General features: G+C 40.9%; 1 protein-coding gene across 1 annotated transcript in view; it reads right to left on the reverse strand.

Annotated features, from left to right (window-relative positions):
• LOC139381577 (adhesion G protein-coupled receptor B3) overlaps positions 1 to 19,307 on the reverse strand; it is a 352,141-nt gene that overhangs the window by 18,465 nt on the left and 314,369 nt on the right. Inside the window, exons 22-28 of the mRNA XM_071125220.1 lie at positions 19,187 to 19,253; positions 14,803 to 14,888; positions 8,403 to 8,501; positions 7,015 to 7,186; positions 4,186 to 4,299; positions 3,570 to 3,659; positions 1,121 to 1,160 (exon numbers count right to left, since the gene is read on the reverse strand). Of these exons, the coding sequence (XP_070981321.1) occupies positions 1,121 to 1,160; positions 3,570 to 3,659; positions 4,186 to 4,299; positions 7,015 to 7,186; positions 8,403 to 8,501; positions 14,803 to 14,888; positions 19,187 to 19,253 (668 nt within the window). The remainder of the gene's footprint in view (positions 1 to 1,120; positions 1,161 to 3,569; positions 3,660 to 4,185; positions 4,300 to 7,014; positions 7,187 to 8,402; positions 8,502 to 14,802; positions 14,889 to 19,186; positions 19,254 to 19,307) is intronic.

A 19,307-nucleotide genomic window follows, 5' to 3' on the forward strand; every position in this document is an offset into this window, starting at 1 on the left:
GGGTTCGAGTCCAGGCTCTGTCACAGCTGACTGTCAGTTAGCCTTAATTCTCTCACAGCATCCAGCCTGTTTGACACAAAGCTATTTTCCACATTTTAGACCACTTTTTTTCTCTGGCCTCCATTGATTTAGTCACCCAAATCTTCACCATCCTACAAGGGTAAAAACTCCAATCTTCACCATCCTACAAGGGTAAAAACTCCAATCTTCACCATCCTACAAGGGTAAAAACTCCAATCTTCACCATCCTACAAGGGTAAAAACTCCAATCTTCACCATCCTACAAGGGTAAAAACTCCAATCTTCACCATCCTACAAGGGTAAAAACTCCAATCTTCACCATCCTACAAGGGTAAAAACTCCAATCTTCACCACCCTACAAGGGTAAAAACTCCAATCAATTTGGAACGGATTATGATAGAGACATGAGGTTAGAACCGTTGGTTTTGTTAGAGGAGTATTTACACAATGAACATTTACCTATTGGTCAAAGTATGTGTTTGTGATTGGACACCTTACACACTCTTAAAAACACAATACTTTAAACGAGTCATCAACAAAACCAGTGAAAGCAGGGCTACAGTGCAATGCTTTCCCATCGGCCATTTTGTTAATGAACAACAAGTACAAAGGGATGTTTAAAATGATAAGCGCTGTCATTATTATTCAAATTCACGACTCTTCCTTCTCTATCTTACCCTTCTCTTTGATATCAAACAATGCGTTTCATCCCACACAGAAAGCTAGCCGGCTTTCTGACACCTAACAAATTCTCTTTTTTCACTGAAGCCTCCCCTTATCACTCCTCGACTGCGTCCCAAATGGCACCCCTATTCCCTTTATAGTGTGACCTGTGACCAGGGCCCATGGGTAAAGTAGTGATCTATATAGGGAATAGGGTTCCATTTGGGATGCAAGCCTGTTCTCACATCAAATGGGTCTGTTTTGATAATTAAGCCAGAAGGCGTCCAGTGTGGATAGGGGGCTGTTACACAACCTGGGAAGTTATTTGATGTTGCTTTTACCCCCATTGTGTCTAACCTCTTTTTAGGGCTTTCATTTCAATAGGCAATGTGGTCAGGAGCTCATTCACTGAACGTGACACCTGTCTGTTTGTTACCTGATCGACAGGCGATGTCAACGTCTTTCTCAAAGTCCGTCTGTTGGGAGAGAAAAGACAACAGTGGTGAAAATACAGTCAGACAGAGATGTAGACATAGATATAGACATAGATGTAGACATAGATGTAGACATAGATGTAGACATAGATGTAGACATAGATGTAGACATAGAAATAGACATAGATGTAGACATAGATGTAGACATAGATGTAGACATAGATATAGACATAGATGTAGACATAGATGTAGACATAGATGTAGACATAGATATAGACATAGATATAGACATAGATGTAGACATAGATATAGACATAGATGTAGACATAGATATAGACATAGATGTAGACATAGATATAGACATAGATGTAGACATAGATATAGACATAGATGTAGACATAGATATAGACATAGATGTAGACATAGATGTCAGCATTGACACAACACAATATGTCACATATTGTGACACTGCCACAAGTGTGAGGTAATAGCACAAACTATTGTATTTTCCTTTTCATGCTGTTACATTATATTATGTATTAGTTATGAATATGTCATGTTATGAATCTGTTATATGATGTATCTGTTATGTATCTGTTATGTATCTGTTAGGTATCTGTTATGTTATGTATCTGTTATATTATGTATCTGTTTTGTATCTGTTATGTTATGAATCTGTTATGTTATGTATCTGTTATATTATGTATCTGTTATATTATATATCTGTTATGTATTTGTTATGTTATGCATCTGTTATGTTATGCATCTGCCAGTTCTTCTTGCCTTATTTGCACATTTTGCTGGACTATCCCTTTAATAGGGCTTGTCCCTTTAAGAAAAAAGTAGCAGTTTGGGGAAATGTTTGGCGTGTAATTGGCTGAGGTTCTATTTGTGTGGAAAACGTTTTAAGCACAGGAGGCTGCTGAGTGGAGGCCAGCTTATAATAATAGCTGGAATTGATTAAATGGAATGGCATCAAACACAAGGAATCCATGTGTTGGATACCAATCCATGAATTCCGTTCCATCCATTACTAATAGCCCATCCTCAATTAAGGAGCCACCTGTGCTTTTAAGCAACCTAGATCCATCCATTCCAGGGAATTCTTTTAGTTTGTCATTGTTGATTTTTACTCCTGTTTGTAAGATGAGCAGAGCTGTTGTGAGGAAATCTACCCAGGGTCGGATTTCCCTCTCTCTCAACCATCCGGTGAGATCTATCCTGCTGATTGGATTTTTATTTGAATGACTTGGATTTTTGCATTTTGAAGGGGGATTTCCTATTTTGACTTTTTCATTGACTTTCGGACTATTTTTCATTGGGATTCTATTTGGGATTTAGACTTCCTGAACTTGATTTTGTGTCTATTTGAATTGGTTTTGTGAAATACACATACTATGACCATATGCTTATGTTGCTCACTGTATTCATTTAGTCTGTCTTGCCTTGGTCACCCTCATATAAACACAGCATTTCTTTGAACTTTAATATTGTAGCATGGTTTGAGATCCGAGATGATTGTTACACTATGACATCATAAAAGAAACCTAGAACAACTCCAGCCACATGCTGCGTTGAGATGAATTAAGTCAATAGAACAATCCCAATAACAAGCTCTTTTGACTCAGATTTAACATGTCATCTTTATATAGGAGGAGTTTCATTGCATCTATTTCCTTTCTCTGTTTGGGTCAGTTACTGTCAACTTAATGGTCCTATTCTCCCTGCTCCGTTCCCAACTATATAGCAACACGCCTGCATATAACAGGGAATTTGTAACACTAAAACAGCGATTGGGAACGAATCACTGTTTGTTCTCTGCAAATGATTCTATTGAACCGGGGGCACTCCGACAGCCAACACACCATTCTACAACAGTGGAAATTAATTCAATCTGTGTAGGAGGATATTAGAATACAACGTTGGGTAGATCAGACGATAGTTATGATGAGCGAAGGTCGTTGGCAGTTGGCGTTCTGCTGGATCAAGAGATTTGGTGTGGCGTTACAAAGGTCATTCAAACAACTGGTGCTTTATTACTGTGTGTGTGTGTGTGCGTGCGTGCGTGCATACGTGCGTGTGTGTGACAATGGAGAGGAGGCTTGGTAAAATGATGAAAATTGACGCTTGACGAAAGTGACAAATGAGTTTAATCAAAATGAATCCAGGAAGTTGGAAAATGGATCTCATTTATTAAAGTGTGTGTGTGTGTATGCTTGTGCATGTGTGTGATCTGTTACAGGGGCCAGGGCCACGTGCTGGTCTACACTGTGAGTAATTACAGTTGAACTAAAGCAGCTACAGTATTTGTAAAACGACGGGTAACAATGCCTCATCCAGCCCAACCAGCAGATTTTGAATTTCAGTTTACTTCCCTAATTGACTGAATTGAAATGGAATGGATCCCAACCCTGCTATGAAGGCTTGTCTTGAGGGTTTGTAATACTATACCCTTTTCACACTGAGCTGAGCCAAGGCGATCCCTGCCGAGCCGTACTGCCCTGGCCTGGTTAGGCATCCACCACAGTTGCTGGAAACATACTGGAAAGGACAATGTGAAAAGAATGTCTCCTAGCCAGAGCCAGCACAGTACGGTTCAGTTCAACCCTATAGTGTGAATCAGCTGTTAGAAGCAAATCCTAACCTCCATTTAAGTGGAATTTTCACTTGGTTTGTGTCCCAAATGGCACCCTATTCCCTATTGGCCCTGGTCAAAAATAGTGCACTATATAGGGAATAGGGTGCCATTTCAGACTTAGTCTCATTGACATCAATTCACATTTTACTCGTGATCATGTGGATGTGCTCCTTTGTTTCAAATATAAAAGCAGGTATAGGCTTTGGGTACAGAGCACAGAGGAGGCTGGTGAGGGGAGAACGGGTACATAGAATGGATGGAATGAATGAACTGGAATGGTATTAAACACATGGAAACCAGGTGTTTGATGTGTTTGAGTCCATTCCATTTCTTTCTGTTCCAGCCATTATCCCGAGCCCGTCCTCCCCATTGAAAATGCAAACCAGCCACCACTGGGTTGAGGGTTATACAGTACTGGTGATGTCGTACCATAATCTGAGCATGACCGTTGGGGAAAGTTCCAGTGTTGTCAGCGTTGAGGGGGTCCTGACAGTTTCTGGGGTCCTGACAGTTTCTGAGACGACATCTGAAAGCATCTTGGACCTGGGGAAAGCGAAGCAACATAGAAGTAGTATTAGACACTTGACATTTTAGTTTCTGACAGGCTATGGCCATGACACTAGAGAGTAAAAACATGCTCTACTGTTCCTGCTGTAACCTCTTGACCTTGCTCACAGTGATTACAGCTACACTCCAAGGGGAGGGGCAGGTTAACAGGAAAGTGATGTATTAGAGCACTTGACATAAGTATAATATTATATTATTATTATTATATATTATTATATTATTATTATATTATTATTATAATCTGTATTTTAGTTTCTGAAAACATGCTCAATTGTTTCTGCTGTAACCTCTTGACCTTGCTCACGGTGATTACAGCTACAGATTACAGGGGGGGTGGGGGGGGGGGCAGGTTAACAGGAAAGTGATGTACAGTGCCTTGCTTAAGTATTCATCCCCCTTGGTGTTTTTCCTACTTTGTTGCATTACAACCTGTAATTTAAATGTATTTTTTATTTGGATTTCATGTAATGGACATACACAAAACAGTGCAAATTGGTGAATTGAAATGAAAAAAAATAACTTGTTTTAAAAATTAAATAAATTGTAAAATGGTGGGTATGTATTCACCCCCTTTGCTCTGAAGCCCCTATATAAGATCTGGTGAAACCAATTACCTTCAGAAGTCACATAATTAGTTACATAAAGTCCACATGTGTGCAATCTAAGTGTCAAATCAAACCAAATCAAATGTATTTATATAGCCCTTCGTACATCAGCTGATATCTCAAAGTGCTGTACCCAGCCTAAAACCCCAAACAGCAAGCAATGCAGGTGTAGTGTCATATGATCTGTCACATTATCCCTGTTCTGAAGGCCCCAGAGTCTGCAACACCACTAAGCAAGGGGCACCACCAAGCAAGGGGCACCACCAAGCAAGTGGAACCATGAAGATCAAGGAGCTCTCCAAACAGGTAAGGGACAAAGTTTTGGAGAAGTACATGGTTGGGTTATAAAATAATATCCCAAACTTCGAACATCCCACGGAGCACCATTAAATCCATTATAAAAAAATTGAAAGAATATGGCACCACAACAAACCTGCCAAGAGAGGGCCGCCCACCAAAACTCACCGACCAGGCAAGGAGGGCATTAATCAGAGAGGCAACAAAGAGACCAAAGATAACCCTGAAGGAGCTGCAAAGCTCCACAGTGGAGATTGGAGTATCTGTCCATAAGACCACTTTAAGCCGTACCCTCCAGAGAACTGGGCTTTACGGAAGAGTGGCCAGAAAAAATACATTGCTTAAAGAAAAAAATAAGCAAACATGTTTGGTGTTCGCCAAAAGGCATGTGGGAGACTCCCCAAATATATGGAAGAAGGTATTCTGGTCAGATGAGACAAATTGAGCTTTTTGACCATCAAGGAAAACACTATGTCTGGCACAAACCCAACACCTTTCATCATCCTGAGAACCCCATCCACACAGTGAAGCATGGCGGTGGCAGCAACATGCTGTGGGGATGTTTTTAATTGGCAGGGACTGGGAAACTGGTCAGAATTGAAGGAATGATGGGTGGCTCTAAATACAGGGAAATTCTTGCTTCAGCCTTCCAGAGATTTGAGACTGGGACGGAGGTTCACCTTCCAGCAGGACAATGACCCTAAGCATACTGCTAAAGCAACACTCGAGTGGGGAAACATTTAAATGTCTTGGAATGGCCTAGTCAAAGCCCAGGCCTCAATCCAATTGAGAATCTGTGGTATGACTTAAAGATTGTTGTACACCAGCGGAACCCAACCAACTTGAAAGAGCTGGAGCAGTTTTCCCTTGAAGAATGGGCAAAAATCCCAGTGGATAGATGTGTATAGAGACATACCCCAAGAGACTTGCAGATATAATTGCTGCAAAAGCTCTACAAAGTATTGACTTTAGGGGGGTGAATAGTTAAGCACACTCAAATGTTATATATTTTTTGTCTTATTTCTTGTTTGTTTCACAATAAAACATATTTTGCATCATCAAAGTGGTAGGCATGTTGTGTAAATAAAATGATACAACCCCCCCAAAAATATATTTTAATTCCAGGTCGTAAGGCAACAAAATAGGAAAAATGCCAAAGGGGGTGAATACTTTCACATGTCACTGTAAACAAAACATCTGGAATTAATCTGGGTCAGATCACTAATCTCCTAATAAATACTGTAGTTAGGGCCAAATGGGAAACATGAAGTGTGTGTGTGTGTGTGTGTGTGTGTGTGTGTGTGTGTGTGTGTGTGTGTGTGTGTGTCCACAAGAGATAAGAGGGATTAAACATGTTTAAGGGTCAACAAAACGTTGTGACACAGGGCCATGTTCATTTGGCACCAAGTGTAAAATGGGGTGATTCTATCTGAATTGGTCCAATAAGAAACATTCATTTTTATATCCTGTTGTAAAGTATTTTTGGGGGGTAATTTTGATATGTTGTGCACTATGAACAGAATCCTACTGAAAGAGTATCCCATTATCACAAACCCATACATACCTCCCCTTGTCCTTCCCTCACTTCCCCAAGACCTCTTTCTCCCTCTCCCTCCTCTCCCCCTCACCTTTCCTCACTTCCTCAATACTTCCCTCTCCCCCTCTCCCTCTCCCCCTCTCCCTCTCCTTCCCCAATACCTCCCTCTCCCTCCTCTCCCATCTCCTTCCCTCACTTCCTCAATATACCCCCCTCTCCCTCCTCTCTCCCTCTTCCCTCTCTCTTCCTTACCTCTTTCCTCAGGATACAGTGCACCATGACGATGACAAAGCCCTGCAACGAGTCGAAGACAGAGAAGAGGATCTGAAATAGGATGGAGCGCTTGTCTGTCATGGCCAGCACCGCAGACATCCAGGTCAGAGCCAGCAGAGGCAGAACCACACAGGAACTCCACAGAGAGGCCCTGACAGATGGAGGGAGAGAGGAGGAAAGGATAGAGGGTGATGGGAGAGAGGGGGCGGGAGAGGGGGGAAGGGAGGGGAGAGAGGGGGCGGGAGAGGGGGGAAGGGAGGGGAGAGAGTGGGCGGGAGAGGGGCAAGGGAAAGAGAGGGTGGGAGAGGGGAAACAGGGGGAGACAAGGGATAGAGGTTAACCTGGCACACATCAGATCACATAAGACATTACTGCCTGGCCAGACTACTACAGTGGTCTTTCTTGTAGACAGAATACATTACTGCCTGGCCAGACTACTACAGTGGTCTTTCTTGTAGACAGAATACATTACTGCCTGGCCAGACTACTACAGTGGTCTTTCTTGTAGACAGAAGGCGTTACTGCCTGGCCAGACTACTACAGTGGTCTGACTGCCCAGTACTCTACTATAGGTCTAACATTACTGTCTGACTGCCCAGTACTCTACTACAGGTTAACCCTTGTGTGGTGTTCATGCTATTCACCCAATGTTCACGGGTCTGATGGACACACAACATTTTGGGGTTATAAACTCTGACTGCCCAGTACTCTACTATAGGTCTAACATTACTGTCTGACTGCCCAGTACTCTACTACAGGTCTAACATTACTGTCTGTCTGACTGCCCAGTACTCTACTATAGGTCTAACATTACTGTCTGACTGCCCAGTACTCTACTACAGGTCTAACATTACTGTCTGACTGCCCAGTACTCTACTACAGGTCTAACATTACTGTCTGACTGCCCAGTACTCTACTACAGGTCTAGCATTACTGTCTGACTGCCCAGTACTCTACTACAGGTCTAACATTACTGTCTGACTGCCCAGTACTCTACTATAGGTCTAACATTACTGTCTGACTGCCCAGTACTCTACTATAGGTCTAACATTACTGTCTGACTGCCCAGTACTCTACTATAGGTCTAACATTACTGTCTGACTGCCCAGTACTCTACTATAGGTCTAACATTACTGTCTGACTGCCCAGTACTCTACTACAGGTCTAACATTAGCTATATATGCAAGGACACATTTTCCATCCTGTTTATTCTCTGTAGATCTTCCAAGGTATTGGTCCAGACACACAGACCATCAGACCAGTCATTCACACACACACACACACACACACGCTCATACACACACACACACAGTTAATCTCATGAATTCCCAGTGCCAGGCATCGATGTCCTGTAAGAGAGAACTTACATGGCATTACTGGCTGTAGTTGCAGAGAGAGCAGTGGTGGACACCACACCACATTTGGCACATTTCAGAGTTAACCCTGTATGGGGCTCGTTCATCGGTCTGTGGGACAACAAACAACAGGAAATAATGTTTAGTGAAGAAGTAGCACTATGACTAGCATAGCATTCCTTCTGTTCTCTCATACAACATGTGGACACTAGTGATGACAGTAGTGAAGAAGTAGCACTATGACTAGCATAGCATTCCTTCTGTTCTCTCATACAACATGTGGACACTAGTGATGACAGTAGTGAAGAAGCAGCACTATGACTAGCATAGCATTCCTTCTGTTCTCTCATGCAACATGTGGACACTAGTGATGATAGTAGTGAAGAAGCAGCACTACACCATCCCAACGTTCTCTATCATATTAGCAGAATCTAGGGCCAATTTGTCCATGTTTTTAACCCTTGTGTGGTGTTCATGCTATTCACCCAATGTTCACGGGTCTGATGGACACACAACATTTTGGGGTTATAAAACAATACAGCCATAACAATTTATGTAAAAATACTTAATCATTCATACTTAGATGTTGACTTATATCAATTACAAGCAATATAGACAGCATACATGGTTCATATTTGCCATTTAACTCATTTATACATTTACATCTATACAAGAGCTATTCGTTTTTTTTTTTTGTAAAATGTGATTTTTATAAACAAAAATCAATTATAATCAAGACATGGGTGGGATAAATCATGTTTATCTTGAACAAATATAAATGAAACAATGTTTTCATCACTACTGATGTTTATTGCTTTGAACATAACACATTGGAAGGACAAATATTCCTATAGTATTTTATGGAAATGATAAATGAGCCCCATTGAACACAAATCAAGGCCGGTCTACACACCACATGAGGGACAGAGTTTAACTGTATGTGTGTTGAAAATGTATTTCTTGCACCATGAGGGGTGGTCCTGGGTGTATCTTTATCACATTGGCAGCCATGAGGGATGGTCCTGGGTGTATCTTTATCACATTGGCAGCCATGAGGGGTGGTCCTGGGTGTATCTTTATCACATTGGCAGCCATGAGGGATGGCCCTGGGTGTATCTTTATCACATTGGCAGCCATGAGGGGTGGTCCTGGGTGTATCTTTATCACATTGGCAGTCATGAGGGATGGCCCTGGGTGTATCTTTATCACATTGGCAGTCATGAGGGGTGGTCCTGGGTGTATCTTTATCACATTGGCAGTCATGAGGGATGGTCCTGGGTGTATCTTTATCACATTGGCAGCCATGAGGGGTGGTCCTGGGTGTATCTTTATCACATTGGCAGTCATGAGGGAGGGTCCTGGGTGTATCTTTATCACATTGGCAGCCATGAGGGATGGTCCTGGGTGTATCTTTATCACATTGGCAGTCATGAGGGAGGGTCCTGGGTGTATCTTTATCACATTGGCAGTCATGAGGGGTGGTCCTGGGTGTATCTTTATCACATTGGCAGTCATGAGGGATGGTCCTGGGTGTATCTTTATCACATTGGCAGTCATGAGGGATGGTCCTGGGTGTATCTTTATCACATTGGCAGTCATGAGGGATGGTCCTGGGTGTATCTTTATCACATTGGCAGTCATGAGGGGTGGTCCTGGGTGTATCTTTATCACATTGGCAGCCATGAGGGGTGGTCCTGGGTGTATCTTTATCACATTGGCAGCCATGAGGGGTGGTCCTGGGTGTATCTTTATCACATTGGCAGCCATGAGGGGTGGTCCTGGGTGTATCTTTATCACATTGGCAGCCATGAGGGGTGGTCCTGGGTGTATCTTTATCACATTGGCAGCCATGAGGGGTGGTCCTGGGTGTATCTTTATCACATTGGAAGCCATGAGGGGTGGTCCTGGTTGTATCTTTATCACATTGGCAGCCATGAGGGGTGGTCCTGGGTGTATCTTTATCACATTGGCAGTCATGAGGGGTGGTCCTGGGTGTATCTTTATCACATTGGCAGTCATGAGGGGTGGTCCTGGGTGTATCTTTATCACATTGGCAGTCATGAGGGGTGGTCCTGGGTGTATCTTTATCACATTGGCAGTCATGAGGGGTGGTCCATTCCTTGGACAAGAAAACCATTCAATTTCAAAATGTTTTGACATCCATATTTCTCCTCCTGTAGGTTACTGACGGACTGGTCCTGGGTATGGTTGGCTGCTGACGGACTGGTCCTGGGTATGGTTGGCTGCTGATGGGCTGGTCCTGGGGCTGGTTTCTGAAGGGCTGGTCCTGGTCCTGGTTGCTGACGGGCTGGTCCTGGGGCTGGTTGCTGACGGGCTGGTCCTGGTTGCTGATGGGCTGGTCCTGGGGCTGGTTGGTTGCTGAAGGGCTGGTCCTGGGGCTGGTTGCTGATGGGCTGGTCCTGGGGCTGGTTGCTGACAGGCTGGTCCTGGTTGCTGACGGGCTGGTCCTGGGGCTGGTTGCTGATGGGCTGGTCCTGGGGCTGGTTGCTGACGGGCTGGTCCTGGGGCTGATTGCTGACGGGCTGGTCCTGGGGCTGGTTGCTGACAGGTTGGTCCTGGGGCTGGTTGCTGACGGGCTGGTCCTGGTTGCTGATGGGCTGGTCCTGGTTGCTGATGGGCTGGTCCTGGGGCTGGTTGCTGATGGGCTGGTCCTGGGGCTGGTTGCTGACGGGCTGGTCCTGGGGCTGGTTGCTGACGGGCTGGTCCTGGGGCTGGTTGCTGACGGGCTGGTCCTGGGGCTGGTTGCTGACGGGCTGGTCCTGGGGCTGGTTGCTGATGGGCTGGTCCTGGGGCTGGTTGCTGACGGGCTGGTCCTGGGGCTGGTTGCTGACGGGCTGGTCCTGGGGCTGGTTGCTGACGGGCTGGTCCTGGGGCTGGTTGCTGACGGGCTGGTCCTGGGGCTGGTTGCTGACGGGCTGGTCCTGGGGCTGGTTGCTGACGGGCTGGTCCTGGGGCAGGCTGAGGGTCAATCTCATCCTATTCTTCCAACTCACTGTCCGACTCTGAATTGACAGAGACATGATCCTCATATTCTGAAAATGCTTCATCTTCCAAAGTGGAAAACTCACTCTTTCCACACCATCTTCTCTCTCTGCAAAAATTATTTTGAAGTCTCTCTGAGCAGAGATTATTTTTGCCTTACTGATTCATTGTGGTGATGAGCCAGACATGCAAAGCTATTTCTCTGTTGTGTTCCTCACCCAATTTGCACCTGGCTGGGGGAGAGTTTGGAAAAATGTTTTTTTATTTTGACAATGTATCGAAATAATATACTGTAATAACATCGTGCAGGTTCCCGCAAGACTTGCCAAGTTAATAAAGGTTAAATAGGTTAAAGGTTAAATAAAAAAATACAATAAATAAAAATGTAGTTGTGTAGTTTCACAGTGTGCACTCAATAAAAATGTAGTTGTGTAGTTTCACAGTGTGCACTCAATAAAAATGTAGTTGTGTAGTTTCACAGTGTGCACTCAATAAAAATGTAGTTGTGTAGTTTCACAGTGTGCACTCAATAAAAATGTAGTTGTGTAGTTTCACAGTGTGCACTCAATAAAAATGTAGTTGTGTAGTTTCACAGTGTGCACTCAATAAAAATGTAGTTGTGTAGTTTCACAGTGTGCACTCAATAAAAATGTAGTTGTGTAGTTTCACAGTGTGCACTCAATAAAAATGTAGTTGTGTAGTTTCACAGTGTGCACTCAATAAAAATGTAGTTGTGTAGTTTCACAGTGTGCACTCAATAAAAATGTAGTTGTGTAGTTTCACAGTGTGCACTCAATAAAAATGTAGTTGTGTAGTTTCACAGTGTGCACTCAATAAAAATGTAGTTGTGTAGTTTCACAGTGTGCACTCAATAAAAATGTAGTTGTGTAGTTTCACAGTGTGCACTCAATAAAAATGTAGTTGTGTAGTTTCACAGTGTGCACTCAATAAAAATGTAGTTGTGTAGTTTCACAGTGTGCACTCAATAAAAATGTAGTTGTGTAGTTTCACAGTGTGCACTCAATAAAAATGTAGTTGTGTAGTTTCACAGTGTGCACTCAATAAAAATGTAGTTGTGTAGTTTCACAGTGTGCACTCAATAAAAATGTAGTTGTGTAGTTTCACAGTGTGCACTCAATAAAAATGTAGTTGTGTAGTTTCACAGTGTGCACTCAATAAAAATGTAGTTGTGTAGTTTCACAGTGTGCACTCAATAAAAATGTAGTTGTGTAGTTTCACAGTGTGCACTCAATAAAAATGTAGTTGTGTAGTTTCACAGTGTGCACTCAATAAAAATGTAGTTGTGTAGTTTCACAGTGTGCACTCAATAAAAATGTAGTTGTGTAGTTTCACAGTGTGCACTCAATAAAAATGTAGTTGTGTAGTTTCACAGTGTGCACTCAATAAAAATGTAGTTGTGTAGTTTCACAGTGTGCACTCAATAAAAATGTAGTTGTGTAGTTTCACAGTGTGCACTCAATAAAAATGTAGTTGTGTAGTTTCACAGTGTGCACTCAATAAAAATGTAGTTGTGTAGTTTCACAGTGTGCACTCAATAAAAATGTAGTTGTGTAGTTTCACAGTGTGCACTCAATAAAAATGTAGTTGTGTAGTTTCACAGTGTGCACTCAATAAAAATGTAGTTGTGTAGTTTCACAGTGTGCACTCAATAAAAATGTAGTTGTGTAGTTTCACAGTGTGCACTCAATAAAAATGTAGTTGTGTAGTTTCACAGTGTGCACTCAATAAAAATGTAGTTGTGTAGTTTCACAGTGTGCACTCAATAAAAATGTAGTTGTGTAGTTTCACAGTGTGCACTCAATAAAAATGTAGTTGTGTAGTTTCACAGTGTGCACTCAATAAAAATGTAGTTGTGTAGTTTCACAGTGTGCACTCAATAAAAATGTAGTTGTGTAGTTTCACAGTGTGCACTCAATAAAAATGTAGTTGTGTAGTTTCACAGTGTGCACTCAATAAAAATGTAGTTGTGTAGTTTCACAGTGTGCACTCAATAAAAATGTAGTTGTGTAGTTTCACAGTGTGCACTCAATAAAAATGTAGTTGTGTAGTTTCACAGTGTGCACTCAATAAAAATGTAGTTGTGTAGTTTCACAGTGTGCACTCAATAAAAATGTAGTTGTGTAGTTTCACAGTGTGCACTCAATAAAAATGTAGTTGTGTAGTTTCACAGTGTGCACTCAATAAAAATGTGTTCTTTTACATGTTCTTCACATAAAATGAGCCAAAGCCAACGAGTCCAGATTGAATAAATAATTAATTGCATTTTTCATTTAGTAAACACTGAAAATGGGCCCCACAGACCTCAACACCACACAAGGGTTAATGAAAAACAGTAGCACCCACAACTTTTCATGTTAGCAGTTTCCAGACAGACACGGCCAATGTTAGCGTGGGTGTTGTAGAGGGCTTTGGGATTAACACGCATCAAGATGAAGACATAAAATGACGTTAGTGACAAAAACATCACTAGGAATGGCATCCCAACTTTCTGTATCACACTAGTAGTAGTCAGGCAGGGCCAAAGTGTTCTAAAAACACATGACAAGATGACATAAGGCTGGTTTACAGTAGATCTAAGGACTGTCTGTGGACAGTTGTCACATTCTAGTGGTCTACAGACATGTTGTTGGACCGAGTATAAACCAGTCTTTATGTGGGGCTGTTTAAGAGGGATGCTGGTGTACCAACCAACAAGAAGACGACAGAAAATAACTCATTCCAGCTCTGTATCTCGTTAGTAGTAGTCAGGGCCAATCTGGGGACCTGTGGGTGGTGGGCGTTTTAAACTATTTTCATTATGGACTGATTCTGCCACGTCTCCCACCTACTCTCCCCCCACACACACACACACACACACACACACACACACACACACACACACACACACACACACACACACACACACACACACACACACACACACACACACACACACACACACACACACACACACACACACACACACACACGTCGTCTCCCCCAGAGAGATGTGACCTCTTTATGTTGATGCCTCTAATGTTCTCCCATCAGACAGAGTAAAGAACGAGGCCTAATCTCCATATGGAAAATGAAGAGATTCAGAGGGTCTGTGTGAATGTGTGGTGAGGAGGAGTCAGACTACGATGTATACTAAAGGACTGGAAAAGTAGACCACTGCAGATCTTAGGACTATACAGTCAACACTCCAGCCAACACGGAGTAGTTCAATGTCCATATAAGGAAGTATAACTAAATAAGGAAGAATGACTAGTTGCTGTCTGTCTTTGTTGTGTATCACAATGTATTGTATAAGTAGGTGCTCTCTTAACCAGCTGCTTCAGACATACAATAGGTCATAGAAATAGAATAGAATAGAGATTCTATATCTTTGCTGTAGGTGGTTTCTTACCCAGCTCGATGCTTCGGCTTCTTCTCCAGAATCCCGTCTCTGGAGACCAGCTTGTTGAACACCAGGATACCAATCACCATGTTGACCTGTTCATAGAGAAGGAACACCTTCACATATATATTCATATACCTGAGGGAAACCTGAATATATTTAGTCATAAACCTGAAGGAAACCTGAATATATTTAGTCATGTACCTGAGGGAAACCTGAATATATTTAGTCATAAACCTGAAGGAAACCTGAATATATTTAGTCATAAACCTGAAGGAAACCTGAATATATTTAGTCATATACCTGAGGGAAACCTGAATATATTTAGTCATATACCTGAGGGAAACCTGAATATATTTAGTCATGTACCTGAGGGAAACCTGAATATATTTAGTCATATACCTGAGGGAAACCTGAATATATTTAGTCATATACCTGAGGGAAACCTGAATATATTTAGTCATATACCTGAGGGAAACCTGAATATATTTAGTCATGTACCTGAGGGAAACCTGAATATATTTAGTCATGTACCTGAAGGAAACCTGAATATATTTAGTCATATACCTGAAGGAAACCTGAATATATTTAGTCATATACCTGAAGGAAACCTGAATATATACTGTATAGTCATGTACCTGAGGGAAACCTGAATATATTTCGTCATGTACCTGAGGGAAACCTGAATATATTTAGTCATGTACCTGAGGGAAACCTGAATATATTTAGTCATGTACCTGAGGGAAACCTGAATATATTTAGTCATATACCTGAGGGAAACCTGAATATATTTAGTCATATACCTGAGGGAAACCTGAATATATTTAGTCATGTACCTGAGGGAAACCTGAATATATTTAGTCATATACCTGAGGGAAACCTGAATATATTTATATTTAGTCATATACCTGAGGGAAACTTGAATATATTTAGTCATATACCTGAGGGAAACTTGAATATATTTAGTCATATGGGGCGGCTGGTAGGCTACCGGTTCAAAGTACTGGGCCACTGACTGAAAGGTTGCCGGTTTGAATCCCAGAGACAAATGAAAACATATAACTAGTTACACTCCCTGATATTCAACTGTTTACAGAGAAAAGCAGTGTAACTGGTGAGAATCAGCCTGGCTCTCCCACTCACCAACACGACTCCATTACACTAAGAGGACATTGTCAAGGTCTGAAGGGAGACATTTACATTTTCATAGAGGGGGAACAAGGCAGGATTGGGGTCACTTCCATTTCAATAAAGGAAGTAAACAGAAATGTGGATTCCAACTCCAATCCTCCTAATGGAATGGACCCCAGTCCTGGAATAAGGTGAGGGAACAATGTCACATCTAAAGACACTTATGTACTTCAGGATAGTTAGCTGAATTAGTATGTCAATAAGATGTTATTATCCTTGTGAAATACAAAAGGTGATTGACATCATTAGTGTACCGTACACATTCTGGCTCTCCTCTATTCTGATCTCTCTCCTCTATTCTGATCTCTCTCCTCTATTCTGATCTCTCTCCTCTATTATGATCTTTCTATAGTATGATCTCTCTCCTCTAGTATGATCTCTCTCCTCTAGTATGATCTCTCTCCTCTATTATGATCTCTGTTCTATTATGATCTCTCTTCTATTATGATCTCTCTCCTCTATTATGATCTCTCTCCTCTATTATGATCTTTCTATAGTATGATCTCTCTCCTCTAGTATGATCTCTCTCCTCTAGTATGATCTCTCTCCTCTATTATGATCTCTCTCCTCTATTATGATCTCTGTTCTATTATGATCTCTCCTCTATTCTGATCTCTCTCCTCTATTATGATCTTTCTATAGTATGATCTCTCTCCTCTAGTATGATCTCTCTCCTCTAGTATGATCTCTCTCCTCTATTATGATCTCTCTCCTCTATTATGATCTCTGTTCTATTATGATCTCTCTTCTATTCTGATCTCTCTCCTCTATTCTGATCTCTCTCCTCTATTATGATGTTTCTATAGTATGATCTCTCTCCTCTAGTATGATCTCTCTCCTCTAGTATGATCTCTCTCCTCTATTATGATCTCTCTCCTCTATTATGATCTCTGTTCTATTATGATCTCTCTTCTATAATGATCTCTCTCCTCTATTATGATCTATCTCTATATTAATATCTCTATATATTATGATCTCTCTATATTATGATCTCTCTCTATATTATGATCTCTCTCTATATTATGTTCTCTCTATATTATGATCTCTCTCCTCTATTATGATCTCTCTATATTATGATCTCTCTCTCTATTATGTTCTCTCTATATTATAATCTCTCTCCTCTATTATAATCTCTCTCCTCTATTATGATCTCTCTCCTCTGTTATGATCTCTCTCCTCTATTATGGTCTCTCTCTTCTATTATGAGCTCTCTCTTCTATTATGATCTCTCTATATTATGATCTCTCTCCTCTATTATGATCTCTCCTCTATTCTGATCTCTCTATATTATGATCTCTCTCTCTATTATGTTCTCTCTATATTATAATCTCTCTCCTCTATTATGATCTCTCTCCTCTATTATGATCTCTCTCCTCTATTATGATCTCTCTCCTCTATTATGGTCTCTCTCTTCTATTATGAGCTCTCTCTTCTATTATGATCTCTCTATATTATGATCTCTCTCCTCTATTATGATCTCTCCTCTATTCTGATCTCTCTATATTATGGTCTCTCTATATTATGGTCTCTCTCCTCTATTATGATCTCGCTCCTCTATTCTTCCTCTCCTCTGTTGTAAAGTGACATCTAGGGCTGTATGGCTTACTCATGGCACTGACATTAAATGAACTAACTCGCAAGACCTGACCTCTATGTTCCCATCAATCCAACACCAGAACCTTCAGGGAGGCTTTGTCTGTCTGACAGCAGCTGCTGTTATTTTACAAAGCAAAAGCACCTCCTTAGACAAACAGTAACTCAAACACTAACACCAGATTTGCAATAATTGCCCCTTGTGGGATACATCAAGTATTTTGAATGGCATTTAATCAGTGCTTACTGCTTTGATGAAAAATGTCAAGATTTTGGAAGGAGGCTACACTCTTAGCAAAAAAGCTAGTCCCATAAGATCATTTTTTCCTTTTTGGTTCCAGGTAGAACCCTTTTGAGTTCAATGTAGAACCTTCTGCAGAAAGTTTTTTTCAATGGAATCTAAACGGGTTCTTCAAAGGGTTCTCCTATGGGCACAGCCCCAAAAACCTTTTAGGGCCTAGATAGCACCTTTTTTTCTAAGAGTGTAGACAGTGATTGTAGTAAACACTAAGAATCAACCTTTCTTTCAGCAAACACTTCCTGTTTTACAAAATGTACATTTACAACAATAACCAACAAGGCAATGAATGAGTATATGTTTTATATGTGATAGTATGTACTGTATGTACTGTATGCTCATCCTGCCTGTAAACCAATATTATTTATGGGATAATTTAGACACCTTCAACCTTGAATAGTACTTAACCTAAACATACAATGATACTGCAAGCCTTCTCCCTTTTAATGAGCAGATAGGCACTGTAATACTATAAACATACTTTAATCAGCAGTACTGTAATACTATAATACATACTTTAATCAGCAGTACTGTAATACTATAAAACATACTTTAATCAGCAGTACTGTAATACTATAATACATACTTTAATCTACAGTACTGTAATACTATAAAACATACTTTAATCAGCAGTACTGTAATACTATAATACATACTTTAATCTACAGTACTGTAATACTATAATACATACTTTAATCTACAGTACTGTAATACTATAATACATACTTTAATCTACAGTACTGTAATACTATAATACATACTTGAATCTACAGTACTGTAATACTATAATACATACTTTAATCGAAAGTACTGTAATACTATAAAACATACTTTAATCTACAGTACTGTAATACTATAAAGCACACTGTAATCAGCAGTACTGTAATAATAAATACATACTTTAATTAGCAGTACTGTAATAATATAATATGCACTTTAATTAGCAGTACTGTAATACAGTAATATGTACTTTAATCAGCAGTACTGTAATAATGTAATATGTACTTTAATCAGCAGTATTGTAATACTATAAAACACACTGTAATCAGCAGTACTGTAATACTATAATACATACTTTAATCAGCAGTACTGTAATACTATAAAACACACTGTAATCAGCAGTACTGTAATAATAAATACATACTTTAATTAGCAGTACTGTAATAATATAATATGTACTTTAATCAGCAGTACTGTAATACTATAATATGTAGTTTAATCAGCAGTACTGTAATACTATAATATGTACTTTAATCAGCAGTACTGTAATGCTATAATATGTACTTTAATCAGCAGTACTATAATACATACCAGAACCACTGCTGCTGCCGGTCCAACAAAGGCATACAGGAGACCACCTTCTAGAGATAGCCAGCAACTGTAGAGAGAGGAGGAGAGGAAAAGAGAGGAGAAGAGCAGAGAGGAGGAGAGG

The sequence above is a fragment of the Oncorhynchus clarkii genome, chromosome 23, assembly GCF_045791955.1.
Source record: "Oncorhynchus clarkii lewisi isolate Uvic-CL-2024 chromosome 23, UVic_Ocla_1.0, whole genome shotgun sequence".
Taxonomy (NCBI): domain Eukaryota; kingdom Metazoa; phylum Chordata; class Actinopteri; order Salmoniformes; family Salmonidae; genus Oncorhynchus; species Oncorhynchus clarkii.